The sequence below is a fragment of the Xiphophorus maculatus genome, chromosome 21, assembly GCF_002775205.1.
Source record: "Xiphophorus maculatus strain JP 163 A chromosome 21, X_maculatus-5.0-male, whole genome shotgun sequence".
Lineage (NCBI taxonomy): Eukaryota > Metazoa > Chordata > Actinopteri > Cyprinodontiformes > Poeciliidae > Xiphophorus > Xiphophorus maculatus.
Window position 1 is genome coordinate 2225819 of NC_036463.1, and position 25166 is coordinate 2250984.

The 25166-nt window shown below is 38.3% G+C and overlaps 1 protein-coding gene across 2 annotated transcripts in view; it reads left to right on the forward strand.

The window, feature by feature from the left end:
- Nucleotides 1-25166, forward strand: part of drosha (drosha ribonuclease III) — a 128552-nt gene that overhangs the window by 65863 nt on the left and 37523 nt on the right. For both annotated transcript variants that reach the window (XM_023326463.1, XM_023326464.1), the window contains exons 23-25: nt 5032-5102; nt 16008-16052; nt 24011-24168. In XM_023326463.1, the coding sequence (XP_023182231.1) occupies nt 5032-5102; nt 16008-16052; nt 24011-24168 (274 nt within the window). The remainder of the gene's footprint in view (nt 1-5031; nt 5103-16007; nt 16053-24010; nt 24169-25166) is intronic.

Below are 25166 nucleotides of genomic sequence, written 5' to 3' on the forward strand. Positions count from 1 at the left end.
CTGGCTCTGCACCTCATCTGGGTTTCTCCGCTGATTGACACCAAAAGGTGTTGCTTTTAGATTTCTAATACCTTCTGAATCCTCTGGAGGATGTTTCAGTTTCTCCTCCTGCTTACTTCCACTTTCTGCTTTCAGTCAGAAAAAGTTTTCAAAATCAAATCAGAAACATTTTTGCCAAATTTGCTTCGTCATCAGAACACAAGGAAAACTTGCGTGTCTGTTTCCCTCCAGCCTTTAACGCTCACACACGTCACTTCGTTTTGAGTTGTGAGGGATTCTGAAGGAAACTTCAGTTCTCCAGCGCAGGAGGGAGAGTTTATTCCTCCCACAGCCGCTCTCCAGTGGAAACATCTGCTGCAGACCGCAGATCTCTGGTGGACTGCGTGGTCGGCCTCGCTCAGACGGCCACATTGCTTCTGATGCACATCTGCAAGACGTTTGGTGGCTTTCTGTGTTTGTGGACTTCAAGAGAGCTGAAGATTTATCGGCATTGATTTATTTTAGGACAGGAAATTACTTTATTTGGCTAATAGCCGCACTCCCTCCTGCCATTTCCAAGCTGCACCTTCTTTTAATTTTACTCTTTAGCAGGTTCTGAAGTGGCTTAAAGCTAAAGTTGAGGCTACTCAAGCAAAAAAAAAAAAAAGCAAGAAAAGAACTAAATTTCTGTGTGGAAAAACAAACTACTTCCGTAGGATTATAGAGGAAATATAGCCGCTAATAAAAGGCTCCTAAAAACTGATTATACTTCAACAAAAACAGAAGTTTTTACGGTTTGCAGCTGAGGATGCAGTCAAGTTTATTTGTTTAGCACATTTCAGCAGTTCAGATTGTTTTACACCATAAAAATATAAAAACATCATAAAGTTACCAATTATGAAGCATCAATAAACATTACATTTCAAATCAAAAGCACATCAAATATGTTGATCAATGTTCCAGTTATTGTGAATATTAACAGGTGAGTTTTAGTCTTCTTGATATAAAGGAATTCAGTGTTTCAGCTGTTTTGCAGTTTTCTGGAAGTTTGTTCTAGATTTGTGGTGAATGCTTCTTCTCCATGTTTGGTTTTTGTTCTGGGAATGTAGAGCAGAACCAGAAGATCTGTGAGGTCAGTGATTAATAAACTAGCAAGAGTATTTTTTTAAGTATATTCTCAGTAGAAGGACCTTAGAACTGGAGTGATGTCCTCTATCTTCCTGGTTTTAGTCAGAACACCAGCAGCAGCGTTCTGGATCTGATAGATTTTTTTAGGCAGTCCTATTAGGGCACTGTTGCTGTAATCATGCGACTAAAGATTTCTCTAGATCTTGCTGAGACATTAGTCCTCTAATCCTGGAAATGTTCTTCAGGTGATAGAAGGCCGACTTTGTAATCGTCTTTATGTGGCTCTGAAGGGTCAGGTCAAAAAACTAAATCATACCAAGTATTTTTTGTCGAGTTTCTTGTGGAAATATGTTAGAAAACTTGAAATAAGATAAAACTACCTGATAAATAACTTTTCATCAAGATATATCAGCTTGTTTTAAGTCAATAATTCATTAATATTGATGAAGAAAAAATTTAATTGGCAGATTATTTCACTTATGGAAAGAATTTCTTTAAGAGAAATAATCTGCTAATGAAAGTAGTACTTTTTAAATCAATATTAAGGAATTATCTTAAAACAAGCTGCTATTTCTGGCTGAAAAGTTTCTTGTAAGGTTGTTTTGTTTTATTTCAAGTTTTCTAAATTTTTACACTAGAAACTTGACTAGTAAGATTTTGATGTTTTGCAGTGTAGACCCAGATATCATACCTGATCTCCATTTTCTATCTGTAATAACTGAAGCTGTTTTCTGACTTTAATAAGATGTTGAACCACAGGGTGCACTTACTTTTTTAAACTGTTTATTTTGGCTTTTTTTTATCTACTAACTAAAGTCACCCTGGAATCTGTTGCGTTTCCTTACATAGAGTTCAGGTTGAAACCGTTTCTGAAGCCGATAAAGACCAAATCATGGTGGATTCTTCTTGATTTATGAAACTCCATCAACAGAAAAATTTTAGTTTTTATTTTCATACAAGGCGTTAAAAGTCCCCACACTGACTCGCAGATGAGGGGAAGGAAGTTGTCGCCTTTAATCGAATTTCACCAACATTCCTGCTGTAGCTGTGAGTAATTTCCCATTTTGCTTCGAAGAAAGCAGACAAACACAAACATGCTGCCAGAGTGTTTGTGTTTGTCTTCGTTGGAGGTAGTTTGTTTGTGTTTCTTTATGGTCATGGTGATGCAGGCTGCATCTTCAGCTCCCTCTGTGTGTGTGTGTGTGTGTATAAATGGCCTGTTAGCCATCTGAAAGCAGTCTCCCCTTCCTCCTCCTCAGATGATGAATCCCTCATATGCTTTTGATGTCGGCCATGAAGGCAGTTTGCGCGTTTAGGCCCCCGCGACTGCGCCGCGCCCCATTTCCACTCGCCTCATTTATGCTCATAATAAAAACCAGCGCGCGATTGTATACCCAATTTGCCAGGTGGTTATTGCTTTCTAAATTGAATGAGCCACCCTAAGTGTGATGGTTTAGAAGTTGTGTGCAGCTTTAAGGCAGCGTGATGGTTCCACAGATTTCTGCAGGAACACAAGAGGAGCCGAATTACAGAAACCAGCATCGGGATGTGCCAGAGAGGCTGCGGCGTTATTCCCATCTGGAGAGACATTTCACATTCCTTCCTTCATCCCAGTTTTTCTCTTTGTATGCACACTGTGTTCCTTTTCACCTTGCAATTCAAGTTGGATTCAGAGAACATCTGCGCAGATCATTCATGTCCGAGTGTGTAGGCGCGCCACAAAGAGAGGAGCCCTCCGTGTGGGCTTGGATGTTTTATTTCACACAGATTCATGCCTGGACATGCAGTGTAGGCTCAGTTTGTGCCTCTTAATCCAAGCGTCAGGTTTGTGTGACCTCAACCACTTCCACCTCATTGTGGTTGATGCAAACGCCTCCTCCTGCTGGTGGGAGGGAGGCGGTCCGCACAGAAACCCCGAGGTCATTCTGCTGCCAAAAAGCAATAAAAATGCACTTCTACTTTTAATAAAGCAATTATAACTCATTCCCGAGTTCAATTAATTTTCTGCTTTTCGTTTAGGAAAGAGCTGAGGAATGGTGAACAGCAGAAATGAAGCGTTTGGGTGGAAATTTGCTCCGTTGGTTCTGTTTTATTGTGTGACAAATTAGCACAATTTAGTGAATGACTGGTTTTATACATTTAAAAATCTAAAAAAGTGGAAACAATACATCTTTATACATACAGAGTCCCCTTTTACTTTGATACTCCTACAATAAATCCAAAACGTACTCCTAAAGAAACAAATATAGTCCCCAGTAAGTCATCACATTAAAATTAGTTTCAATCGATTAACTAACAGCGTCCACTTTTTGCAGTGTTGTAGTTCGGCCGCCGTCCAGCAGGGGGCGCCGTTGGTCGACCTTAAGGGGAGCTGTTGATACAGGATTTAAAGATGGCGGCGGAGTGGTAAAGAAAAACGGTCCAAACAAGAGTCCGGTTCGGCATGTAAAATGGATTTTAAGCGGTTCTGTTTTGAAATATAAAAACATGACGAGCTCCTGAAGTTATAACTTTAACGGCGCTCATTCAGCCGAGACACGAAGGTGAGGATATGATGATAGAAAAGTGGAGGGAAAATGGGAAAAAACTGCAAGGTGGCAATAAATACGGTTGATTTTGAGAGACGTGAGTTAATAAACTTCATGGAGAAAAGTTGAAATATTAAATTAAGAGCAACCACGGATGGTGCTTCTACGGAAGAGGATTAGGGCCACCGGGGAAAAAAATTCTGACAGAATTTTTTTTTTCGGTGGCCCTAATCCTCTTCCGTATGCTTCTGTATAAACATCCTTCTGGTTCAGATATTTTATATTAGCTGTATATATTTCAAGTAAAAAATGAAAAGAATGCTCTTCATTTTTTACTTTTATTTAGCAACCTAAGAGGCTGCTGTTTTGTTATTTCTGAGTTTAAGACATTTTGTATTTAATACAACGGATACAAAATAATAAGGTTTAATGTTTGTTTTTTTAACATAGCATTTTATGGAAAATGTACCGTATTTTCCGCACCATAAGGCGCACCACATTATAAGGCTCACCTTCAATGAATGGCATATTTTAAAACTTTTTTCATATATAAGGCATTATAAGGCGCATAGAATAGACGCTACAGTAGAGGCTGGGGTTACGTTATGCATCCATTAGATGGAGCTGCACTAAAGGGAATGTCAACAAAATAGTCAGATAGGTCAGTCAAACTTTAATAGATTACACCAGCGTTCTGAAAACTCTGTTCATTCCTAAAATGCTGTTTTATTATTTTCCCCGAGGTAAAGTAAGTGACGTGGTATTTTGGTGACACAGTTTATCTTTCAACAACAGCAAGGTATAACATATAGTGGAGGGGAACTTTTCCTCGATTCAAAAAACATGTAAAAAACAGCCTGATACTGTTACGGTAAATCAAACGTTAGTGCAATCACAATATATATCCACTTCCGCACCATTGATTTGTTCATGTTAAATTCTCTGCTGCTGCTCTGTTCCCGTGTTCTACTGCGTGACTGATCGCCTTGAGCTTAAACTCTGCGTTGTAAGCGTGTCTCTTAATAGGAGCCATTTTGGGGTCTTTACACAAAACCCAGCGTGCATCGCGCGCTTCTTCTTCTACGGGGGAAAATGAAGTCGGCGGCTGCTTACTGTAGTTGCGAGACCTGTTGTGGCTCAATATTGGTCCATATATAAGGCGCACCGGATTATAAGGCGCACTGTCGGCTTTTGAGAAAATTGAAGGTTTTTAGGTGCGCCTTATAGTGCGGAAAATACGGTAGTTCTTTGTTATGAAAAGACTGTTGTAAACTCGGGCTTTTAAGAAAATGGCTGTTTAGTAACTTATTAATTAATAATTGCATCCATAGTAGTTGCATCATTAGTTACGTTTTACATTACTGTGTGTAATAAATGCTGGTGCTGTGTGTTTCAGGGGCTGTGTATCTAGAGGGAGGCTTGGAGGAGTCCCGGCAGCTTTTCGGACGACTGCTTTTCAACACTGAGGTGAGTGCAGAAACATCCGTAAAGGTTAATTTTGTGACTCTCTGATAGAATAAAGTTTGTCTTAAAAAAAAATTCAACGCAAACCCAATTTCTTCATATCTTTATTTTTTGAGAAAGCTGTTGTTGAAGACATTACCTCCTCCTAATAATTGGCCAATCCTTCGCACTGCAGGTTCTGGCAAACCTTGAAAGATCTGGACAAAACCTGAGCATTGCTTGGAAAAAAAAAAACAAACACAATTCTGGAACAGAGATAATAATTTTGTTGGACACCTGCTGTTGTTTGCATGTGTGTAAAATCAGCTAGCATGAATAAATGATGAAGGAAGTGGTGTTTGCGTCCGTCCCGGCCAGAAACGCTATGAATCAGTTAGTGGCGTACGGTGCTAACTGGCGGTTCAGGTTGTTGGTGAGCCGCCCACCAACAGGAACCGGCACAACCCGACCAGAACCAGCAGAAAACAAAAGAAGGAATCTGCAAGCAACACCTTTTTATTCATATTGGTATCAGTGATGCTCATCCCTGTAGTGTGGATTACTTTCATCAGAATTCAGATCAATATTTCAGCATTAGGTTTAGCAGTGGAGCTGATTTATTATTATTTTGTGTGTGTTTTCCCTGAAGTTGTGAACACATTTGGCCTTGTTTGTCTCTGCTCTTGGCCAAATTTACTGCAAATCTCTTCTGAATTTGCAGCCAATGTGTTGGAGTGCTGAAACGCCCTTGCTTCTGTTTTTACTGTCGTCGCGCGGCCATGGGAGTCGGCAAGAAAAACGATTTAGTTGAGGGCTGTTTGTATGAAGAGGGATTCGCTTGAACAGATTTTATTTCTTTTTTTATTGAAGAACTGCACAACAGATGTGGATGGGGAGGTAAAAAAAGCCCTGAAATTTCTTTTTATTACAGTAAAAAAACCACAGAAACATACAAACATAAAAAACTGTATTAATGAACGCCTCGTTGATGGTGGGAGGCATTGTTGTCATAGTTGAGGGAGGATGCTTCCAGATGGACCAGAAAAACCCACAAAAGCAAACACAGAGCGGTTATAAATCAGGTCGTTTTCTGTATTTTATCTAATTTATGAAGATCAAAACTTTTTTTTTTGGCTTTGCTAAACCCAAAAAAACAAAACTAGTTCATGATTTTTGCACAGAAGTCTTGTTGGATCCAGATTAGTTTCGTTAAAGCAAACAGCTTGACAATCACTAACCACAAAACATTGTGGGCGTTGATGGAGTTTCATCTATTCATAAACTCAACCACACCCTCTGAACAGTTTTCTACATTTTCACAATACAGCCAGAAACAATAGTTGTTTCACTGGTATATAATGGGACAGAAGATGACACATAATTGTGAAGCAGAAGGAAAAATAGTGCTATTTTTCTCTGGTTTTTGAAAAAAAAATTGAAAAGTGTGCTGTGCATTTGTCTAAGACTCTTGTTACTGAGTTTCCAGCTAACTTCTAGGACCGTTTTGCATCCTTCAAATTTGTTTCAATTCATATATTTTAAAAAATCTATCATTGTTAGGTAAATTATTGCCAGTTGGCAGGATGACATTCATCTTTGCTACTAGCTCACTTCTTTTGCAGACATTGCTACATGCATTCTAGGCAAACAAGCTTGGCACTTGTCTTAAATTTTATTCACAGCGGTCTTAAAAAGTCTTTAAAATAAGTTGGTGAAACATGGAGAAACCCTGTACTCACTCAGGCTAATGCAAGGTAATGGCTACTTGAGGTCAAGCTAAATAAAACTAAGGGTGAAGCTAGTTTCTAAGTAGGCTAATCAGAATCATGCTAACTCTTATGCTAACTAACTCAGAGGCGAGTCACTACTAAGAAAGCTAACAGCTACTCAGTCAGGCTTAATGCTATCCAAGCTATGGCTATTCAGGATCCAGCTAACTTCTTTAAATTTTCACATTTTCTTCAATTACTAGTGTGAATTATTACAACTTTCATTGGGGGGTGCTGCGGTGGCGCAGGGGGTTAGCACGCCCTACATTTGGAGGACGTCGCGGGTTCGACTCCCGGTCCCGACGACCTCCTCCTTCAAAAATGGCGCCGGCTCAGCTGGCTGCCTGCAGACGCAGCTCCCGTCGTGTGTGTGTTAATATAAAAAATTCTTGCTGTAACTGCGAAATAATTTCCCTGCTAGGATGAATAAAGTAATTCTTCTTCTTGTAAAGTTCTCTAGGTAGTTCTCTAGGGCTTTTCTCAAAAAATATAGTAAATACTTCTAAGAGTTCTGCTTGGTTTAATTCACGTACCTAAGTCAGTCCTCATTGCTGAAGTTGTATGACAAAAATCGCATCGTTTTGATGTCAGCCTCATGTCATTGACTTTTCTTGTTGTAAGATCCCTGGTCAAGTCAAAGGTCAAATCAGGAGACTTGGGGCTTGAATAGTTTCTCCTTAAAGAAGGTCCAGTGTTGAGGAGGATCGCTGTATAATCATCAGTCAACTCCTGCAGTATGACAATAGAAATCAATGATGAGAGGAAGTTTTTTTGTCTCTAACTCTAGGTCTTCAGGTTGAGCAATGGTTCCCAAGTTGCATAAAGATGCAACCGTGAACCAATCTCTTTCTTTACTTTCGTTTCTCCAATCTTGGTTCTGAATGAAAGACTCTTCAAAAGGGTATTCTGTCATTCTGGACCAAAATCAAAATTTTTGAAAAACAAATTCTTTTTATATTGTTTAGTAATTGCATTTTCCACACCTATAGAGAGTATTTTAAAAAAATCCTACCTGCGCCTCACAGGAGAATTGCATTCAGCGAGCGACTCACTTGTTTGCAACAAATTGAAAAGAAGTTGAGATTGTTTTCAACTCCAGTTGGAGATTCTCAGACATTCAGATGGAGGATTGAAATAGTGTGGCTTGTCAGCCCCCTGCTGAATCCTCCTGATGGCTGTTCTGTCACACAAAGCCGAGAGGAGGCAGATGGACAAAAGACCAAAAAGCCAAACACCAGCCGTGTGGCGGGGTGCGACGGCTACGGGGGTGGGGAACAGAGACGGACAGCCAGGCACTGATACCCACACAAGCCGCTTGGATCCTGTTGCACTTTCACTCCAACTCTGCAGAATGGCTCTTTACACAGCACATTACTGAAACTAATGAGATGAGGTGCGAAACTGAAGCACTTTACATTTTTCTCTATCAAAATGTGGAATTTTTTTGCTACTCTGGCGACTTTTCCTTTACGTCTTTACCTCAAGAGATGTTTCACACCAACCTTCCTATCAGCAACAGGATCACTTCACATCGCCAGAACTTGTTCTGGTGCAGATCGTTAACAGAGAGAGAAATAAGGACATTATTTTGAAAAAGACTGACAGTCTGAAAAATGTAAGTAGAATAAGAAAAAGTGTAGGATTAGTCCATTGGTCCCTCCACTTAATCAGTCAATCAAGTTTATTTTTATAGGACATTTCAGCCACACAGCAGCTCAAAGTTTGTTTTTATATTGTGAAAACAAACAAAAGCAACATCATACAATCAACATTTGTAAAAACCAATAACAAGCATTACATTTTGTCAAGAATCATCAATACACATGAAATATGTTGGTCAGTGTTAATTTATTATGGTTCAAAAGTAAATCTAAGCAGGTGGGTTTTTCAGTGTTTCAGCTGTTCTTTTGCTTTCTGGAAGTTTGTTCCAGATTTGCGGTGCATAGACGCTGAATGTTGCTTCTCCATGTTTGGTTCTGGTTCTGGATGCAGAGCAGAACCAGACCTGAGAGGTTCTGGAAGGTTGAACTGATGATTAATAATTTATTTATTCCTTTCTTCCATCCATCCATTTTACACAGTAAATTCAAAGGGATTTGTGGAACGTATGCGACAAAAGTAACAATAAATCAATGCTTCATCAAAAAAGCTTCAGTATTTTAACCGAAACGACTAATCAGAATAATTGTGATACATTAAGTATTGAAATAACCGTTTAATTCAGTAAATCGATTAGTTGTTAACTCCAGTTAGTATACTAACTGGATAATGCAGACTTAAAAAGAATACAAAAAATACTGTACAAAAATATATACATCTTAAATACATTCTGAATTTAAGATGAACAAGAACAGAAAATATGTTGCATACAGAAAACAGTGGCTTTTACTTTCCAATAATTAATTGGTTAATCAAATCAATAATCAACAGATTATTGATTACACTGTATTGATATTAAGTCGATTAGAAAAGGCTGAGATTTTCAAATTCTGAAAAAAGAAGTATTTCTTTAGCTGCAGATGCATCATTTGCTACAAAAGTACAGTAAAGAAATGTTGCTACTGCATTCTAGTCAATACAATGCTCTTAATTTTAAAATATCTATTTAATTGTATCTTTTAATGTATTTCTAAAAGGCTTGATCTTTTTTTTATTCAGTAATCTTAAAAATTACTGTTTTGATATACTCATGTCAAAGTATTATGTTGTTTTTTAATAAAAATCTAGATATTTTTGTGTCTTACCTCATTATCTTGGCAAAGAAATGTGCACACATTCGATCTAAACACTCAATAACACCAAACATCCATGTTTAATTCTCACCTGGCTCCACTATTCTTGTTTCCCTGCTTCCCCTAATCAGTTTGGCATTCATAGCAGGAGCCAAACCGTCTATTTCCGTCCCCACAATTTTCCCTCCCAACACATCACCTTTCCCAGACTCTGGTTCCCAAAACAACAGGCCTTTATGTCGCCTCAGATGGAATCTAGCCTCATTGCACACAGAAGCCTGGAGGAGACAATACATGCTAATTTACTAATGACATTACTGTGGAGGTTATTAAAGCATCGACAGAGAGGCAGGAGGCATCATCTTCAGGGGGAAGCTGCTCGATTGCTCCCAACCTGGACTCGACGGCGATATTGCGTCGGAGACGTTAATGCCACCGTTCCGACCTGAGGGAAGTGCCTCTTTCAGGAGCAATCACAATAATGGTCTCTCTGGTCGCCCATGGGCTAATCTGTTGGATTTCATTAACACCGCCTCACAGACACATGCACCTCCAAACACCAAACTCCACAAAGGTTGCTGTGACAACTATGGCGGTCACCATGGTGCTGGGATAATGACTTTTTGGTAATACGGCGTTGCAACGGGCTTCCTTTTTCACAGGTGGGCACAATAAACAAAATGGTTTCCAGCTGGCTTCATTTTCAGCCCTATTCATGCATCCTGGAGATTTTTTTTTTGTTTCTGAAATGGAAAAAAATCAGTCAGCAAGGCACCGGAAAATAAAGTCTTACCAAGACTTATTGTATAGTTTCTAGTGCAAATATCTTACTATACTTAAAGTAAGACAAAACTAACTTAAAAGTAACTTTTCAGCTACATATTGGGAAAAAAAGTTTAAAAAAAAGTTTTAGTTCCAATGCCAAATTATTTTACTTCTAAATAGACATTTTTCCTGTGTTATAGTTGCAATAATCTATCAATGGATCAATATTTTGTCCTGCTGAAAAATTAGTAGTTTTGTCTTAATTCAAGTGTACTAATATATTTGCACTAAAACTACAGCAACAATACTTGGTAAGATTTTGTTTTTTCAGTGTACAGCTAAAGTAAACTTCAACAAAATGGACTTTCCAGAGATAAAGTACTTGCACTGCAAAAATACAAAATCTTTCTAAGTACCTTTGTCTAGTTTCTAGTGTAAATGAAAACTAACTTGCAAACAACTTTTGAACAAGATATATTAGCTTGTTTTAAATCAATTTCTTCAGATGCAGGCCTGTCACAATAACAACATTTTCTGGACATTAAATAGTCACAGAGCCTATTGCAATAAACAATAATATTGTTATTCTGAGACCATCGTCAAGTAATTTAATGGTAATAATGCAAGAACACATTCTCAAAGGTCAATACACTTTAAATTCTGATGAACTTTTAAATTTGAAATATCCAAAACAAATAAAGAAAACAACAGAACAACAAATGAATTATGAGGTTTCTTTAAACAAAATTATCTTTCAAAAGAAAGGATAGTTTAGACCAAAGCATCAGACTGAAGAATTTATCATTCAGTTTTTGATAAAGAGAGAAAAAAAACAATAAATCAAATATGAAAATTAAGTTTCTTTTAATTTACTATGCAACTAATTAGTTATTTACGGTGACAGGCCTAAATGGAATTGCACGTTTCAATGGCAGATTATTTCACTTTAAACATGGAAAAATGTCTTGAAATAAATTAAATAATTTACCAGTCTAACAAGTACTTTTTAAAATCATTATTAATTAATTATGGATTTAAAACAAAATCCTTTATCTTGCTGAAAAGTTCTGTTTAAGTTAATTTTGTCTTATTTCAAGTGTACCAAGACATTTGCACTAGAAACTATGTAAGAAATACTTGGTAAGATTTTGTGTTTTTGCAGTGTGATCATCATTTTCTCACCTTGAACTCTTCAGACCCAAGATTCATTTCATCCTGAATTTGTAACAGAACCATTATTCTATCAATATTCTAATAGAATTGTTTTATTTTTAACCGTGTCGTTGCTCGCTAATATCTTACAAAATAAGTCATTTTCTCGTTCGCTTTCACTGTTTCAAGCACTGGAAATTTCATAGTAGGGAAATTTAAAACGGCACCTCGACTGTTCGCTGACAGAAAGCTCTTTGGACTCCTTTTATGTTCGTATTGATCAGCAGTGCCATCTTCTATCGACCTTCCCGCTGCAATACCGCATTTGATGGATTGATTGGCAGCTTGCAGCAAGAGACCAATTTGTCAGGGAGCATTGGACCTTGTCAGAGGAGAAGTGGTAGATGGCCTTCAGTCCCAGGGGCGGTTCAGTTCGGTAGGGAGGGTAGGTGGGCCGCCGTGGACTGTTCAGGCTGCTTGTGCAGCCCGAGTTTGAGCCAAGTTTGTTTGATTCCTGATTCAAGTCAGGTAAGACTTTAGCTTACTAAACTTTCATGTGTTGTAGACATCATTACTCTTTCTTTTTGTGTTCTTGCATAGTTTGCAAAGTTTGACCAAATATGAATTATTGTTTTAATTTTTTTCCTGAAGGGATATACTTATTGGTACAAAGAGAAACAAAACCTTCAATAAACTCTCCCCTCACTTCCACTGATTTATTTACATTTTCAAGAGTTAGCTTCAGTTACCTAGCCTAGCAATATTTCTGGATGTATCCTGGCGCCTCAAGTCAGCCGTTTGCTGACAAAACTTACAGGAAATTGGTCCTCCTTATTCATAACCATCGCTAAAATCTTGCCCGTTCACAATATTAGCTTTTTTTTCTGTAGTTTTTAATTTGAATACATTTAAACTACAACTTACTCGATGATGAAATCTTTAAAAACATTTTTTACCTTTTTTATTGGGTGAAGAAATGTCTAACTTTGCTGTTGATCTACAATTTCAGTGATGAATTAGAACATTTTTAGTAAACTTGCACCAAAAACAAACCAAAAATAATCCATTTTGAATTGGGTTGTCAACAATTTCAATGAATTAATAAAATGAAATAAAAAAATACAAAATCCAATACCAGTAGACTTAGACATTCCAGATTTAAAATAAATCTATTTTTACATTTTATTTTGCTCCTAAAAAAACAACCAATATTGACTGTAATTGCTATAAAGTTTCAGCAGCTTGCTAAAACAGTTCAGGAATGCAGGTAGAGCACAAAAAGTATCATTAAAGATTATTTTTCTCTAAAATATTTGAATGTGCTTGTACAGATTATGGGCCACATTAAACATAGAAATGACTTATAATGGTCTCAAAAACATCAACATTTTAACTGCAAACTTTTTATATCCGCTGTAGATCACAGGTGATTGCACTGTACCACTTTTCTTTTTGTCTCTTAATTTTCACTTTTACTATAAACTATGCAGTTGACAGTGAAATAATCATTCGGCTGTTTCCCCCCCTTGTTTGTAACGCTAGAGGTAAATCTTCCAAATGGCTGTGATTCAGCTGCTGCACATGATACTTTGTGGCCCCAGTAATTATGCTTTTCTTCTGCTGGAAGAGAGAGAAAGAAGAAAAGAGTAAAAATATTGTTATTCTGAAATCCCCCACTCGATGCTGGCTTAATCATCGTCTGCCTTGTCTTTAGGATGGCTGTAATTGAAACATTAGCTGTTCAGGTCTATATGCGGTATGTGGGCGGCTCATGTGCACCCTGTGGATTAGTTTTAATCAAAAACCCCGATCACAAGCCGATTCGCCTCGTGTGTACTTCACTGCATCTATTTGTTTTTCTCCTTTGGTTTTCTTTGCAGTTCCTTCTTGTGTGTATGCACGTTTTAGATTGCATTACAATCGTGTGTGTTTTTTTTAGAACCAATACTGTGACTGAAACAAGGCTGCGATAACATGAGATCCATTAGCCGGTGCTATCGATGGTCTTTAAGTGATCTCCACAGCCAGAGAGTCTTTTGTTCACAAGCAACGCCATGTATCCGGCGCCTTCCACCTCCAGTCCCAATCTTGGATACAGGCAACCAAAAGGAAGCATTCACTCAAACGTATTGACCGCCGTCATGAATTTTTCATTGGCTGCTCAAGGCGATGGGCTGCCAGCTGGGTGTGTTGAGAAAATGAGGCTCCCACTCAATACCAATGGCCACACACACCATCCTGTCCATTGCATTTTAAAGTTTATCTTCTTGAACCTTTTAAACACCTGAGTGATACTGTGCTTTAGAGGACCTGTCCACTTCTCTATACCACTATGAATCACTCAACATTAGAGCATAAAGCTGCCTTTTGCTCCTTTTTCCTTGGCAACAGCTTGAGCACTTACTCTTCCCCCTCTCCCTTGGTACTGTATGCTTTTCCAGCCCTCCATCTCTTTTCCATTTAATCTATAAAGTTACCTCAGAGCAACATTGAAGAAACTTGTTGATTTTTGTACACATTTGCCTCCCCAGGAAAGGTAGACAGTGTGTTTCTCCCTAGAGAAAATATACCTCCCAAAGCTACAGACTACCACCCCGCCTGTCAGTAACATGCTGTGTTTTCCACTCAGATACACCTCACAACCTCCCGTTTACCATCTCTGCAGTGCGTTGTCAGTTCTGAGTACTGACAGTATCAGAAAATCAGATGAAATGCATAGTGTGGAGATAAAGATGTCCATTGTACCAGTTGTAGGATGTTTTTTTTTTTTGCCCCACTACTGTTTCAGGGCCTTTTTTTGTTCCTAATAACTTAATAAAACTAAAAATATTCAGTAGATTGCATTTTTCTTTACCCACTCATCAATGCCTGGTTGTGGAGGGGCAGGTTCCAGTCTCCATTGGGTGAGAGGTGGGGTACACAGGTTACCAGGGCAACATAGGGAGACCTCCTTTGCTGAGGACAATTTGGAGTAACCTGTTAACCCAATGATTATGTTTTTGAACTCTGGGAGGAAGCCAGAGTACCCAGAGAAAACCCACACAGGTACAGAGAGAACATGTTAACTTTGTGAGGAACAAAAACAAACGGAAATTCTCATGGGAATATCAAGCTAACTACTTTATCGGCTAAAAGGCGACCAAGGTAAAGGGCACTCAGCTAAACCTGCTCCCCCTAGACAAAACAGTTGATGGTTTAAATACATCTAAGAATATGGAATTAACTATTAGCTTGAGTAACTGTTAGCATAATGAATGAATGAATATACTTTATTAATCCCCAGAGGGAAAATTGACATCAAGTAGTTTTTGATGCCAATAGTTGGCTTTATTAGCGTTTAGCTTGACTAATATTTAACATAAATAGCCACTTCACTGACTAGTCATTAGCTTCAGCATCCATTAGTAGAAACCGTTACCATGATAAAAAAATTGTTAGCTCAAGGAATTGTTAGTGCTAGCAGATCTTAGCTTGTGTGGCTTTTAGCTGGAGAAGCTACTGGCAGTAATAGCATTTAGCATGCTCCAGCCAACAGCCAGTTTGTTGGTAGGAAAAGTTATTACTTTGAGTAGCATAAATAGTTAATGGTTGATAAAGGTGTTAGCTTCAGAGTAGCTGTTAGCATGATTCTTTTAAGAATTTGCACATTCAACAAAGTCACTCTGAATGTTGTGTACAAACTCTGGAGAAAAACAGATATTCTTATGGGCCTATCAAGCTAATAGTTACTTTTCCTAACAGCTACTCTGTTAAAAAGGTTACCAAGCCGATGAGCGCTCAGCTAAATTTGCTCCACTTTTCTAATTACTAGCTTGAGTAACTGTTAGCGTAAGTAATTGTTGATGCAAATAATTAGCTCTATTAGCACCTAGCTTGATTAGCATTAAACATGAATAGCTGCTGGCCTGATTAGCTGTTAGCTTCAGCATCCATCAGTGGAAATAACTATTATTGTTTTTAAAAATCCTACTGGAGTAGCTGTTAGCAATAATTTCATTTAGCATACTTAGGCCAACAGCTAAGTAGGAAAGTTATTAGCTTAAGTCGCTTAAATAGCTGATGGTAGAAATTGCTTTTAGCTTTTTCTAGCTTTCTTCTTTAGCTTTTAAATAACTGTTTGCTAGTATAAAGCTAAGAGCTATTTCTACCAAACAGCATTAAAGTAGCTACTAGCTACTTCAACGCTATTTTGGATCCTTCAAACTAAGGTCAATCTTAATGCTGGTGTGAAGATAAACATTTGTTTTGCTGACAACTATTGCACACAACCAACCTTCAAATAAAATCTACATCCTTTTTATAATTTTCAATTTGCTTGAAAGATGAACTGAGGTGTTTTAAATTAGTTTTAGAGCAATCAAACTTTTTCACCTTCAGTCTATTATTTCATTCATAATTTCCTAATTTGTTTACTTTTTTATAACTGTGTTATTTATAATCTCGAACTTGGAAGACCCTCACGCCATGAATTTCTTCTGCCTTACTCCTCATCTTTGTTTCTGTCTTCACAGGACCTGCGGGAGGTCTGGCTCCACTACCCACCTCACCCCCTGCAGGTTGGTCGAGATGCGATTTATTATTGATGTTTATTTGGTTTCTGTAGCCTCTCATTAAAACTCACCTCATCCATTTGGAGAAAATTGTCTCCTGGTTACCCATAGGCTGTTATTTTTTGCAACGGCTGACTTACATTTTATAACTGTCAAAGTGTTTTTCCACCAGCTTTGTTGTGCTGCTTTCCGGTTTTGGTCAAGACCTTAATCCTCTTTCTGATTTACTCTTCTTCAGCAACATTTCACTCTTTGCTTCTCCCTTTCACTCGCTCCGTGTCTTCACCGTCTCTGCTGTGCTTTGAGTGCCACGCTCCGCAAAGAAACACTGAACATGTCAGCAGTGTTTGTTTGAAATTAGAATTTGGAAGACGAGATCAAAGATGCCGTAACAGGATTACGATCCCGAATCACATGAGGTCTCCAGGGACCGCCAGGCATCTTTCTCTCTGATGTGTTTGTAGGAAGAAAGCGTTTCTTTCTCAGAGATTTGTGTTTAAGCTCTGTAAGTGCATGTGCTATAAAGTGTCTCAGTATTTCCACATGTCTGTTTTTACATGTCTAGCCCAAAATAGCTTTTTTCTGTACATGTGTGCCTCCTCATCCATCTATTTGTCACCTCTAAATGTTAAAGACTCAGAGAGAGAGCCTAGGTGTTTTTGTTGAGCTTGTCAGGGCTCAGGATTAACCGACTGCAGCCAGCACTCTGTTTTCCTAGTGAGCTGCATAGTCCCCAGCAGTGAGTACATGAGCGGGGTGGAGCCCCGTGGGTCCACCCCACGACCCGCCACTGCTCTGTGGTGCGAGGTCTGCTTCCATTAGCCACTTCAGAGCAGGAGCCTCATTACTGCAGTGGATGCTGCTGCTGTTTCCTCTGGGTGGTCCCCTGACAATGAGTTGGTAAACTGTTCCAACTGCATGGTAGCTTGACAGCATCCTGCCCTTTAAACTCAGTATTATCAGCATTGTATATAACTTTACATTTTTTTTAGTACTTTTTATTTTTCTGGGACTGCTTTTGATCAATACTTCAACAAGTTTTCTGAAGCTGTTGTTTTTATAGCTTTTTTCTGTCCAGTTCTTGTACGTGACCTGAACTTAAGTTTTCTCAAATTGAGTGCTAGATCCAAAGGTAATAAGAACTTTTAACCATTTGAGATTTATTTTAGACAATACAGCATTTTCTGAGTAGTTTTTACCATACCTGCTTTTGCTATGGGTAACTATTAGCTGTTTTTATGTTGTGGCTACCTTCCATAACTGTCAGCCTGAATAGATTTTACTGTAGCTAGCTGTTAGCTTGAGTCAGAAATGAGTAGCTTTTACTGATTCTTATTTGCTTATATGTAGACTGGATGTTTGTTAGCTTTCCCTACCATTTGTTTGGGTAACTGTTAGGTTAGGTTCAGTATCTGTTAGCTCTAATACATGTTAAAATTAGATTTAATTTGATTGGCTATAAGAGTGTGTAGCTCTGACCCTTAATAGCTTTAGATGTAAGCTTAAATGTTTGTTAGCTTGACTTACAGTTAGCTTATCTATATTTTAGCTATACTTACTGCTAACTTGGGTAGCTGTTAGCTTAAGTAGCTATTAGCTTGAGTGACTCTTACCTTGTTTAGTTAATAGTATGAGTAAGTTTTAGCTCTTTTTATCTAGTAGCATGAGTGACCTTTAGCTTGAGTAGTAGCTGAACAATAAATAACCTTAAGCTTGTTTAGCTGGTAGCATGAGTAACTTGAGTTCATTATAGCTCAAATAGCTTTTTCTGCTGTTTGTTAGGTTATGTTAGTTGTATTTTAGCTTTCACTGACTTTAAACTACAGAAATTGTCTGATTTAATTCCAGAAAGTGAGGAAAAAAAGGTGGATGTACTTTTTTTATTTGTTGTGTGTAAACTTATTGTTTCAACTGCAGATAATCACCTCAGAAAGCCAAAACTCACTTGTACTTTATTGAAGATTTTGGTCTATGCTTCATTATCATGACGAATTGACCAGTAGCAGTGCAGTGGTTCAATAATAAAATTGTAAAAAAATAAAATAAAATCAACCCCAGAAGAAAAGCAAAGGCCTCTGTAAGGATAGTTTGCAGAAGCTGTAAAGCGAGCGTCGTTATTCACTCTAATTGTGTGTTTGCTCCAGTAGCTGTTTGCTTAGCTGTTCTCAAAAGCTTTAGCAATGAGATTTTCTGAGTGTGTGTAACTCTAGTTGTTTCCTTGGTGAATAGCTCATCAGCCGCTGGAGAGCTAACAATTTAACTCTATTAGTCAGTGGCGTAGCGGTTAGCGTGACCCATATTTGGAGGCCTTCAGTCCTCGACGCGGCCGTCGCGGGTTCGACTCCCGGACCCGACGATATTTGCCACGTCTTCCCCCCTCTCCTTCCCAGTTTCCTGTCAGCCTACTGTCATATAAGGGACACTAGAGCCCACAAAAGACCCCCTGGAGGGGTAAAAAAAACCTCTTATTTAACTAATTTTAGCTTGGTTAGCTGTTAGCTTTGGTTGCGACATTAAACTTTTGGAAACCCCTGCAACTGTTTGTATAACATTGCTCAACCCTGAAGACCCGTGACAGTTGAAACAGATCTATTTTTATAGATTGTATCACTCTCTGACATTAATCAGACCAAATCTTTCTTGTTTTACGTAAGTTGGGATTGCCAAAAGTTTTTCTATTTGATGAAGTGTCAAAATTTTAGGCAGGTGTTCACTTTATATTATCAGTAACTCCAAGCAGTAAAAATGTGAATACTTATTGGGTTTAAACATGTCAGGTGATGTGGATTTGTTTAATGATGGAGGACATGGTCCAAGGAGATCAATACCTTATATTAAGTTGTGCATAATTATTAGGCAGGTTCTCTTCCGCAGGCAAAATGAACCAAAAAACTGACTGACTGAAATGTCAAAAAGTGGGGAAAAAAGGCTTTCATAGGAATGCTGCGCTCTTATAATTGCTAATATATGAGTGTGTGATCACAGGAACATCAAACATTTTGTTGTAAATACATGGAAAAAAGATGCTAATTAACTGCCAAAAACTTGAGAAGAATGAAACATGAAACCACAAGGAGTCCATTCTCCATCGTATTCCAGAAATGCAACGTTGCTGCAGTGCTGTGAGGTGTTCAGAGTTTAAGATAAGGCAGAGCGGAAACCTGACCACCACCGAACACGCCGCGCCAAGAAATATCTGAAGGCAGATTTTTCAAAAGTTTTATGGACTGATGATGGAAACTCTTGACAGATCAAATGAATGGAGCTCAAAACAGGAAAAAGTTTGCATCATTCATGAAGACTGTGATTTTTAATGCAGGACAAAACTCCATTACATATGTTGAAGTACCCTAGTGCGTGACTCGCCAGCAAAGAGGCTAAAGACGAAAATCTCAAGATTTTTTTCACCTTATGAATCTGTTTTTTTAACAATTTTCTTATAATTGAGCACAAATGCTTTTAAAACCCTGTTTATGTGCACCAAATAAAAATACACCTTTTCTCTCCCTCTTCAAAAAGCAGTTAGAATCACCAAAATCATTTTTCTTTTTATTTGGCGTGTGTAAACGTCTGGTTTCAACTGTAGATATTCACCTCAAAAAGCCAAAACTCACTCGTACTTTATTGAAATTTTAGTCCCAAGCTTCATTATCATTGTGAATTGACTAGGAGCCGTGTAGTTGTTCAATAACAAAATTATAAAAGTCAACCCCAGAAGAAAAGCAGAAGACCTTGTAAAATATTTTGCTGAAGCTGTGAAGAGTCATTAATTACTTTTTTTTTTAAATCAAGGCTAAACACACATTTCTTTTTGAGTTGTCTTTGATTAATAAATGGAACATCATTGATTTCATCTGTATTCCAATTTTTCATTACTTTCTACACTGCAGTGTAATGTTTTGTTTTTATCATGTAAAGGACGTTGGATTGCCTTGGCGAAATGTGCAATACAAAGGTTGCCTGTGTGCATCCAGTGAAATGAGTTCTGTACCATGTTGTGCTGAAACGCCACTCGGAGTGGAAGAAACCAGACAGCAACATAAAAAATCACATTAGAGACAAAAACTTCAATTTTGGAGACATTAAATGTGGTATGAAATAGAAATGATGGTTTTAGGACGACATTGCAATTGTGCAGATGGAAAGAACATTATGAAGGCATTTTGAATCATTAAAATCAGCGTGAAAAGTGAAGCCACTCCATTGGCCAGTCAAACAGAAGACAAAGAAATGTCCGTCATCTTTTTCTTTTTCTGTTTTTTCCCTGTTGATGCATGTTTGGTTTCCAAAACGGATGAAAACAACCAGCAGCTCTCAGCAAAACCCTAACCTGTTCTAGAAACAGTTCTTTCTGTGGAAACACGCTGTTTTAGAGTGCTTTGGAAGGAAATGCCCTAAAACATTTAGCCCAGTTATAGTTTTAAGGTAATTGTACCAAACTACAGGGAAAGTATGTCTCCAGAAAAGTTTCCCATCATTATCCTGACATGTAGGATGTAGAAGGAATTTGTTTAATCTCAACTGACCTTGGGCAGGAAAAGTTTAGTCTGGCTTAATGGACTTAAGCCAGACTAATTGCATAATTAATGGGTTTAATTATGCAAAATTAACTTTTTGTACGCTTTTCTATTCCATTTGGGTTTCTACAGTTTCTAAAAACAAATGCTTACACAAAACCACCCAGCCGGTTTTTGGGAATAAGTTTATGTTTGTTAGTGTCTTGAAAATGAGTAATTTCAAAAACCTTTGAGTAACAATCAACGACCACTGTGCAGTTACCTAGCAACCCCAAAGAAGCCCAGCCCCGTTACCTAGCAACCCAAGCATAGCTCCAGCACCTTTGGTCAGCTGGTTTTACCGCTGGATCAATGGCTGCTAGAAAAGTGACATGTTTTATTGTTGAATTACCATCCAGAAACCACTTGCTGTATTCTGGTTGTGCAGAAGGCTCCACTTCTGCTTTTCAAAGATGTACGGTTGTATAATTTTGCTTCTGTTTGCACCCATTTTCATGTGAGTGCATCTTATTTGAATTTAAAGTAAAATAGGCCCTAAGGCATCTGACTTTGACTAAAATATCATTATCTAAGAATGATTTTCTTTAAAAAAATTTAATTAACATGTTTTGTACGTCACATAGATCTATTCTAACCTGTTCAAGGAAGCATAATAAATCTTTAATGTCACATAAAGTGACAAAGTTTGGTCTTTTTGTGCAGTGGATCTAAAACTAAGGTTTGATCTCTCTTAGTTAAATCAGTTCCATCACTTTTTACCAGTTTACATCCAAACTGGACCAGACTCTCCTGGTTTTCTGGTGTCTTTTGCTTTGTGTGTGCATGAAGAAACATTACATGCTGGAATCAGAAACAATCTAAAGCTGTTCTTCCCTCGTCATTATAAACATATTTTTTCATGAGTGTTGAAAGCTCCCAAAGTTACAACATGAAGCCCAAAAATTGTTGCTGAAGGGTAACAAGGTGTAACCTAATTTCCTTCCCCACCAAGACGGAGAGGAAGAAGTGAAAGAGGAGCTGCCCTAATGAGGTTTGAGCTGACGGCGGTGGCAGCTCGCCACGGCATGTGTAATTACGCGTGCACACATCTTTGGCATGCGCCGGGCTTGCCACCGCCGCGCCCTGCGGAGGGATGTGGGGCGCCTCGCGGTTTACAGGCACTTCCTCGTGTTTCCAGTTGATCCCACCAACACCCAACGCACAGACAAGCTCTCCAGGATAATTTAGCAGAACGTCATTTACGTCGAGTGCAGATTACAAAATTTCTCCTTCGGTTTATCAGGGGGGTACATGAGTGTCGAGCTTGTTGGTGCCTCAGCTCTGATTCCTCCTTCATTTTGGACTCTGAAAGTGATGCTTTGAAGGCGTTTGAAACATTTCTATATTTATTTATTTCTTCATTGCTTCTGTTGATTCCCCCCTCTCCTCCTCATCCTCTCTTTACTTCGTTTGAAGCCTTGCTCCTGGCCATTCCCCCTGAAGGATAGCTAGCTCCTGTGTGTGCTGAACTCGTCAGATGTTGTTAGTTGTGATTCATGACATTTAAACGCCTCGCGTTAATTAACAGAGGGAATTTATAAAAAAAAAAAAAAAGAGAGAGACAGGAATGAAATGTTTCTTGGTACGTGCCGGAAGATGGAACCATGACATTACCGGCAGCGCTCCAATTAAAATACTCTGTTTAAAAATACATCTCTGCTCTGCTCGCCGGCTTGCCATGGGAGACTTTGAAAAATGATGCTTTAAGAGCGCAGACAAAAAGAAATGTTGGGAAAATAAAGGATCTTTTGAAGAGCCTTGATCTGGTGTGTTTGGGAGAACAAAGCAGCAGAAGGTCAGATAAATGTGCTTCAGTTATCTTTGAATGTCCTCGAGAAATTGCAAAGATTTCTTCTGGAAAATATGTTTTGGTCAAGCTAACAGTTGCTCCACACAGAGACCAATTAGACGATTCCAGCAACTTAATTAATGCCCCCATAAGAACGTCGGCATACATTTGTTTATTTACATTTTTTGACTATTTAAGCATCACAATTCCTCCTTTAATGAGCTTAGTCATGAGCACATATTGTGGTGAAAGACTGAGAGGCATTTTATCTTTATTACATGCAAAATAACAATGAAAGTCGCACTGTCGCTCGTGGGGCTTAAACGATTAATCGTGATTAATCAATTATTGAAATCAACAAATTTAGTGATTTAATAATTAACTAGAGCACACACTCAAAAAAAGACAATTTTGTTAAAATAAAAAAAAGTATGTCTTAGCCAAAACTCCTTGGTTTCACCCGGCTCAGATTCACTACAGCAACATTATTGTATTTTAATCAATAAAATGTTTCTTTTCTTATTTAACCTTCCTGTAGTTTTAGTGTGACGCTCATGAGGAGTGCGGCGAATGTCACGGTTGGCATTGCCCCGTCAGTCAGTGCCCGAAACCACACAAAGGAAAAACAAATCAAAACCTCAAAACAAGTCAGTGCGACCTCGACTCTTAAGATCACAGGAAGCTTAAGGAAAATAATTTAATTGTTTATTTGCATCTTTCTGATATTGTATAATAAAAGGCATAAGTCAATACATGAAAAATCTGTAGTATACGCCTTTTTTTCACAATTAATCAATTACTAAAATAATTTTTAGTTGCTCGTCTTTGATAAACAGGTGACTTGCTGTATTTGAGTCACCAGATGAATCGACTGCAAGAAATGCCAGAGAGGTAAAAGGAGCTGATTGGCTGAATGACTGAGTGGCTCCATCTGCTGCAGATCATCTCTGTTTGTTTAGAGGTGGGGTAAAAATATGCAAACAGCGCCAAGCACTGCACCAGCACTGGGAGGACTGGGAGAACTGGGAGAAAAGGTTTTACATGATGAAGACGTTTCTTCTTCATCACCAGTCCGGCGGCCCTCAGGTTGAATTTATCTGAGCGTAAAAACAGTTTCCCTGAGGAACACCTAAAAGGATGTATGGACTCATCCATCCAAGTCCACTGTCAAGGCATCCGTCCATCCATCCAATCAACCATCCATCCAAAAAACCAATCAATCGTCCGTCTGTCCGATTCCACTGTCATCCCATCTCTACCATCCTTTAATCAATTATTATTCATCCATCAGCACCATCTGTCTGATATTGACCCTAAGATTTAACGGGTCCTAAGTAAAACCTGGTCACCTCTGTATCTCCAGAACCTTTCTGGACCCTAGTGATATGTATAGTCCTTCCACAGGTTCTAGATTTACTTTACTTCAGATCAGGAGAGACAGTTGACGTCTTCTTCATCTCCAACCTCTTTCTGGTTGATGACCTCTGACCTCAGACCTTGAGGATCTAACACTCCGCTTTTTTTCTTAATTAAAAAACTATGTCGTCAGAACAAGTGCTGAAATCTGTATTATGATGCATTCAGATGGATTTATTTAAATCTGTTGTCTCTCCAACCAGGTGCAGGAGCCGCAGTCGGATCGTCAGCTGATTGAAACGTCTCCAGTTCTTCAGAAACTCACCAGCTTCGAGGATTCGATCGGAGTCTTGTTCACGCATGTCCGCCTGTTGGCCAGAGCGTTCACCTTGAGGACAGTAGGCTTCAACCATCTCACCCTGTGAGTAAACTGCAGCCTACAGATGATCACTTGCTGGTAAAAAACTCCTCAATTCAAAGACCCTCAGAAAGTTTTATCTGACCAGATCACCTTCTGTCTCACAGCGTTTCCTACAAACACAAATACTGTCCTTGAAAAACTTTGTGACATGCTTCTTTAGGCCCCGAGTGTCATAAGAAAATGTGATTTGTATCACTAAGCTGCTCACAGTAACTGCATTTAGTCATATTTTTAAATGTGTTGATATTTTTATTAGTAGAAAAATTAGTAGAGAAAATAGTAAAAATAGAAATCCCAACAATGTGGACAGTTTTAGGGTTTTTTAGCATAAGTAATTGAAATTTAGTGCCCAAAATTTTACTCAAGGAAGAGTAGCATTACTGAAACAAGTAAAAGTAAAAAGTAGGCATCCAAGAAATTACTCAAGTATTTGGTAAAACGTCAACTCAAGTACTGAGTAACTGATCAAAGCTCACTAATTATATCATCAGTCAAAAATATGAAGTTAAGTAATTCATAAAAGTAACAAAAAATGTCAAAATTGGCCAAAAGAAAAATTTTTCTAAATCAGTTTCTTTCAATAAAAAAACCTATAAAATTTAAACAAAAACTGCAGGCGTGAATTTTTGTTTAAAACATGTTTGTTTTTCATTCAGTGGATAGAAAATCCAGAAGTTTCACTCAAGTGTAAAAATACTTCATATTAAAATTATTCAAGTAAAAGTACAACGTAGTAAAATACCCCTAAAAGTAAGTTTTTTGTTTTTTTTTTTAAAAAAAAGGTTACTCGGGTAAATGTAACTGAGTAAGTGTAACTAGTTACTTCCCAGTTCATCTTGAACATCCTGTCAGGTGAAAGATGGCGAAATTTTTTTTGTTTGTTTTTTGGCAACAGGCCTGATCCCGTCCAATAGAAGGAAAACCCGGGAGACTTTTAAGCCTCCATATCTGTATTCTGTCTCCTAACTGCGAGGCTGTAACCCCAATGCCCCATGGGA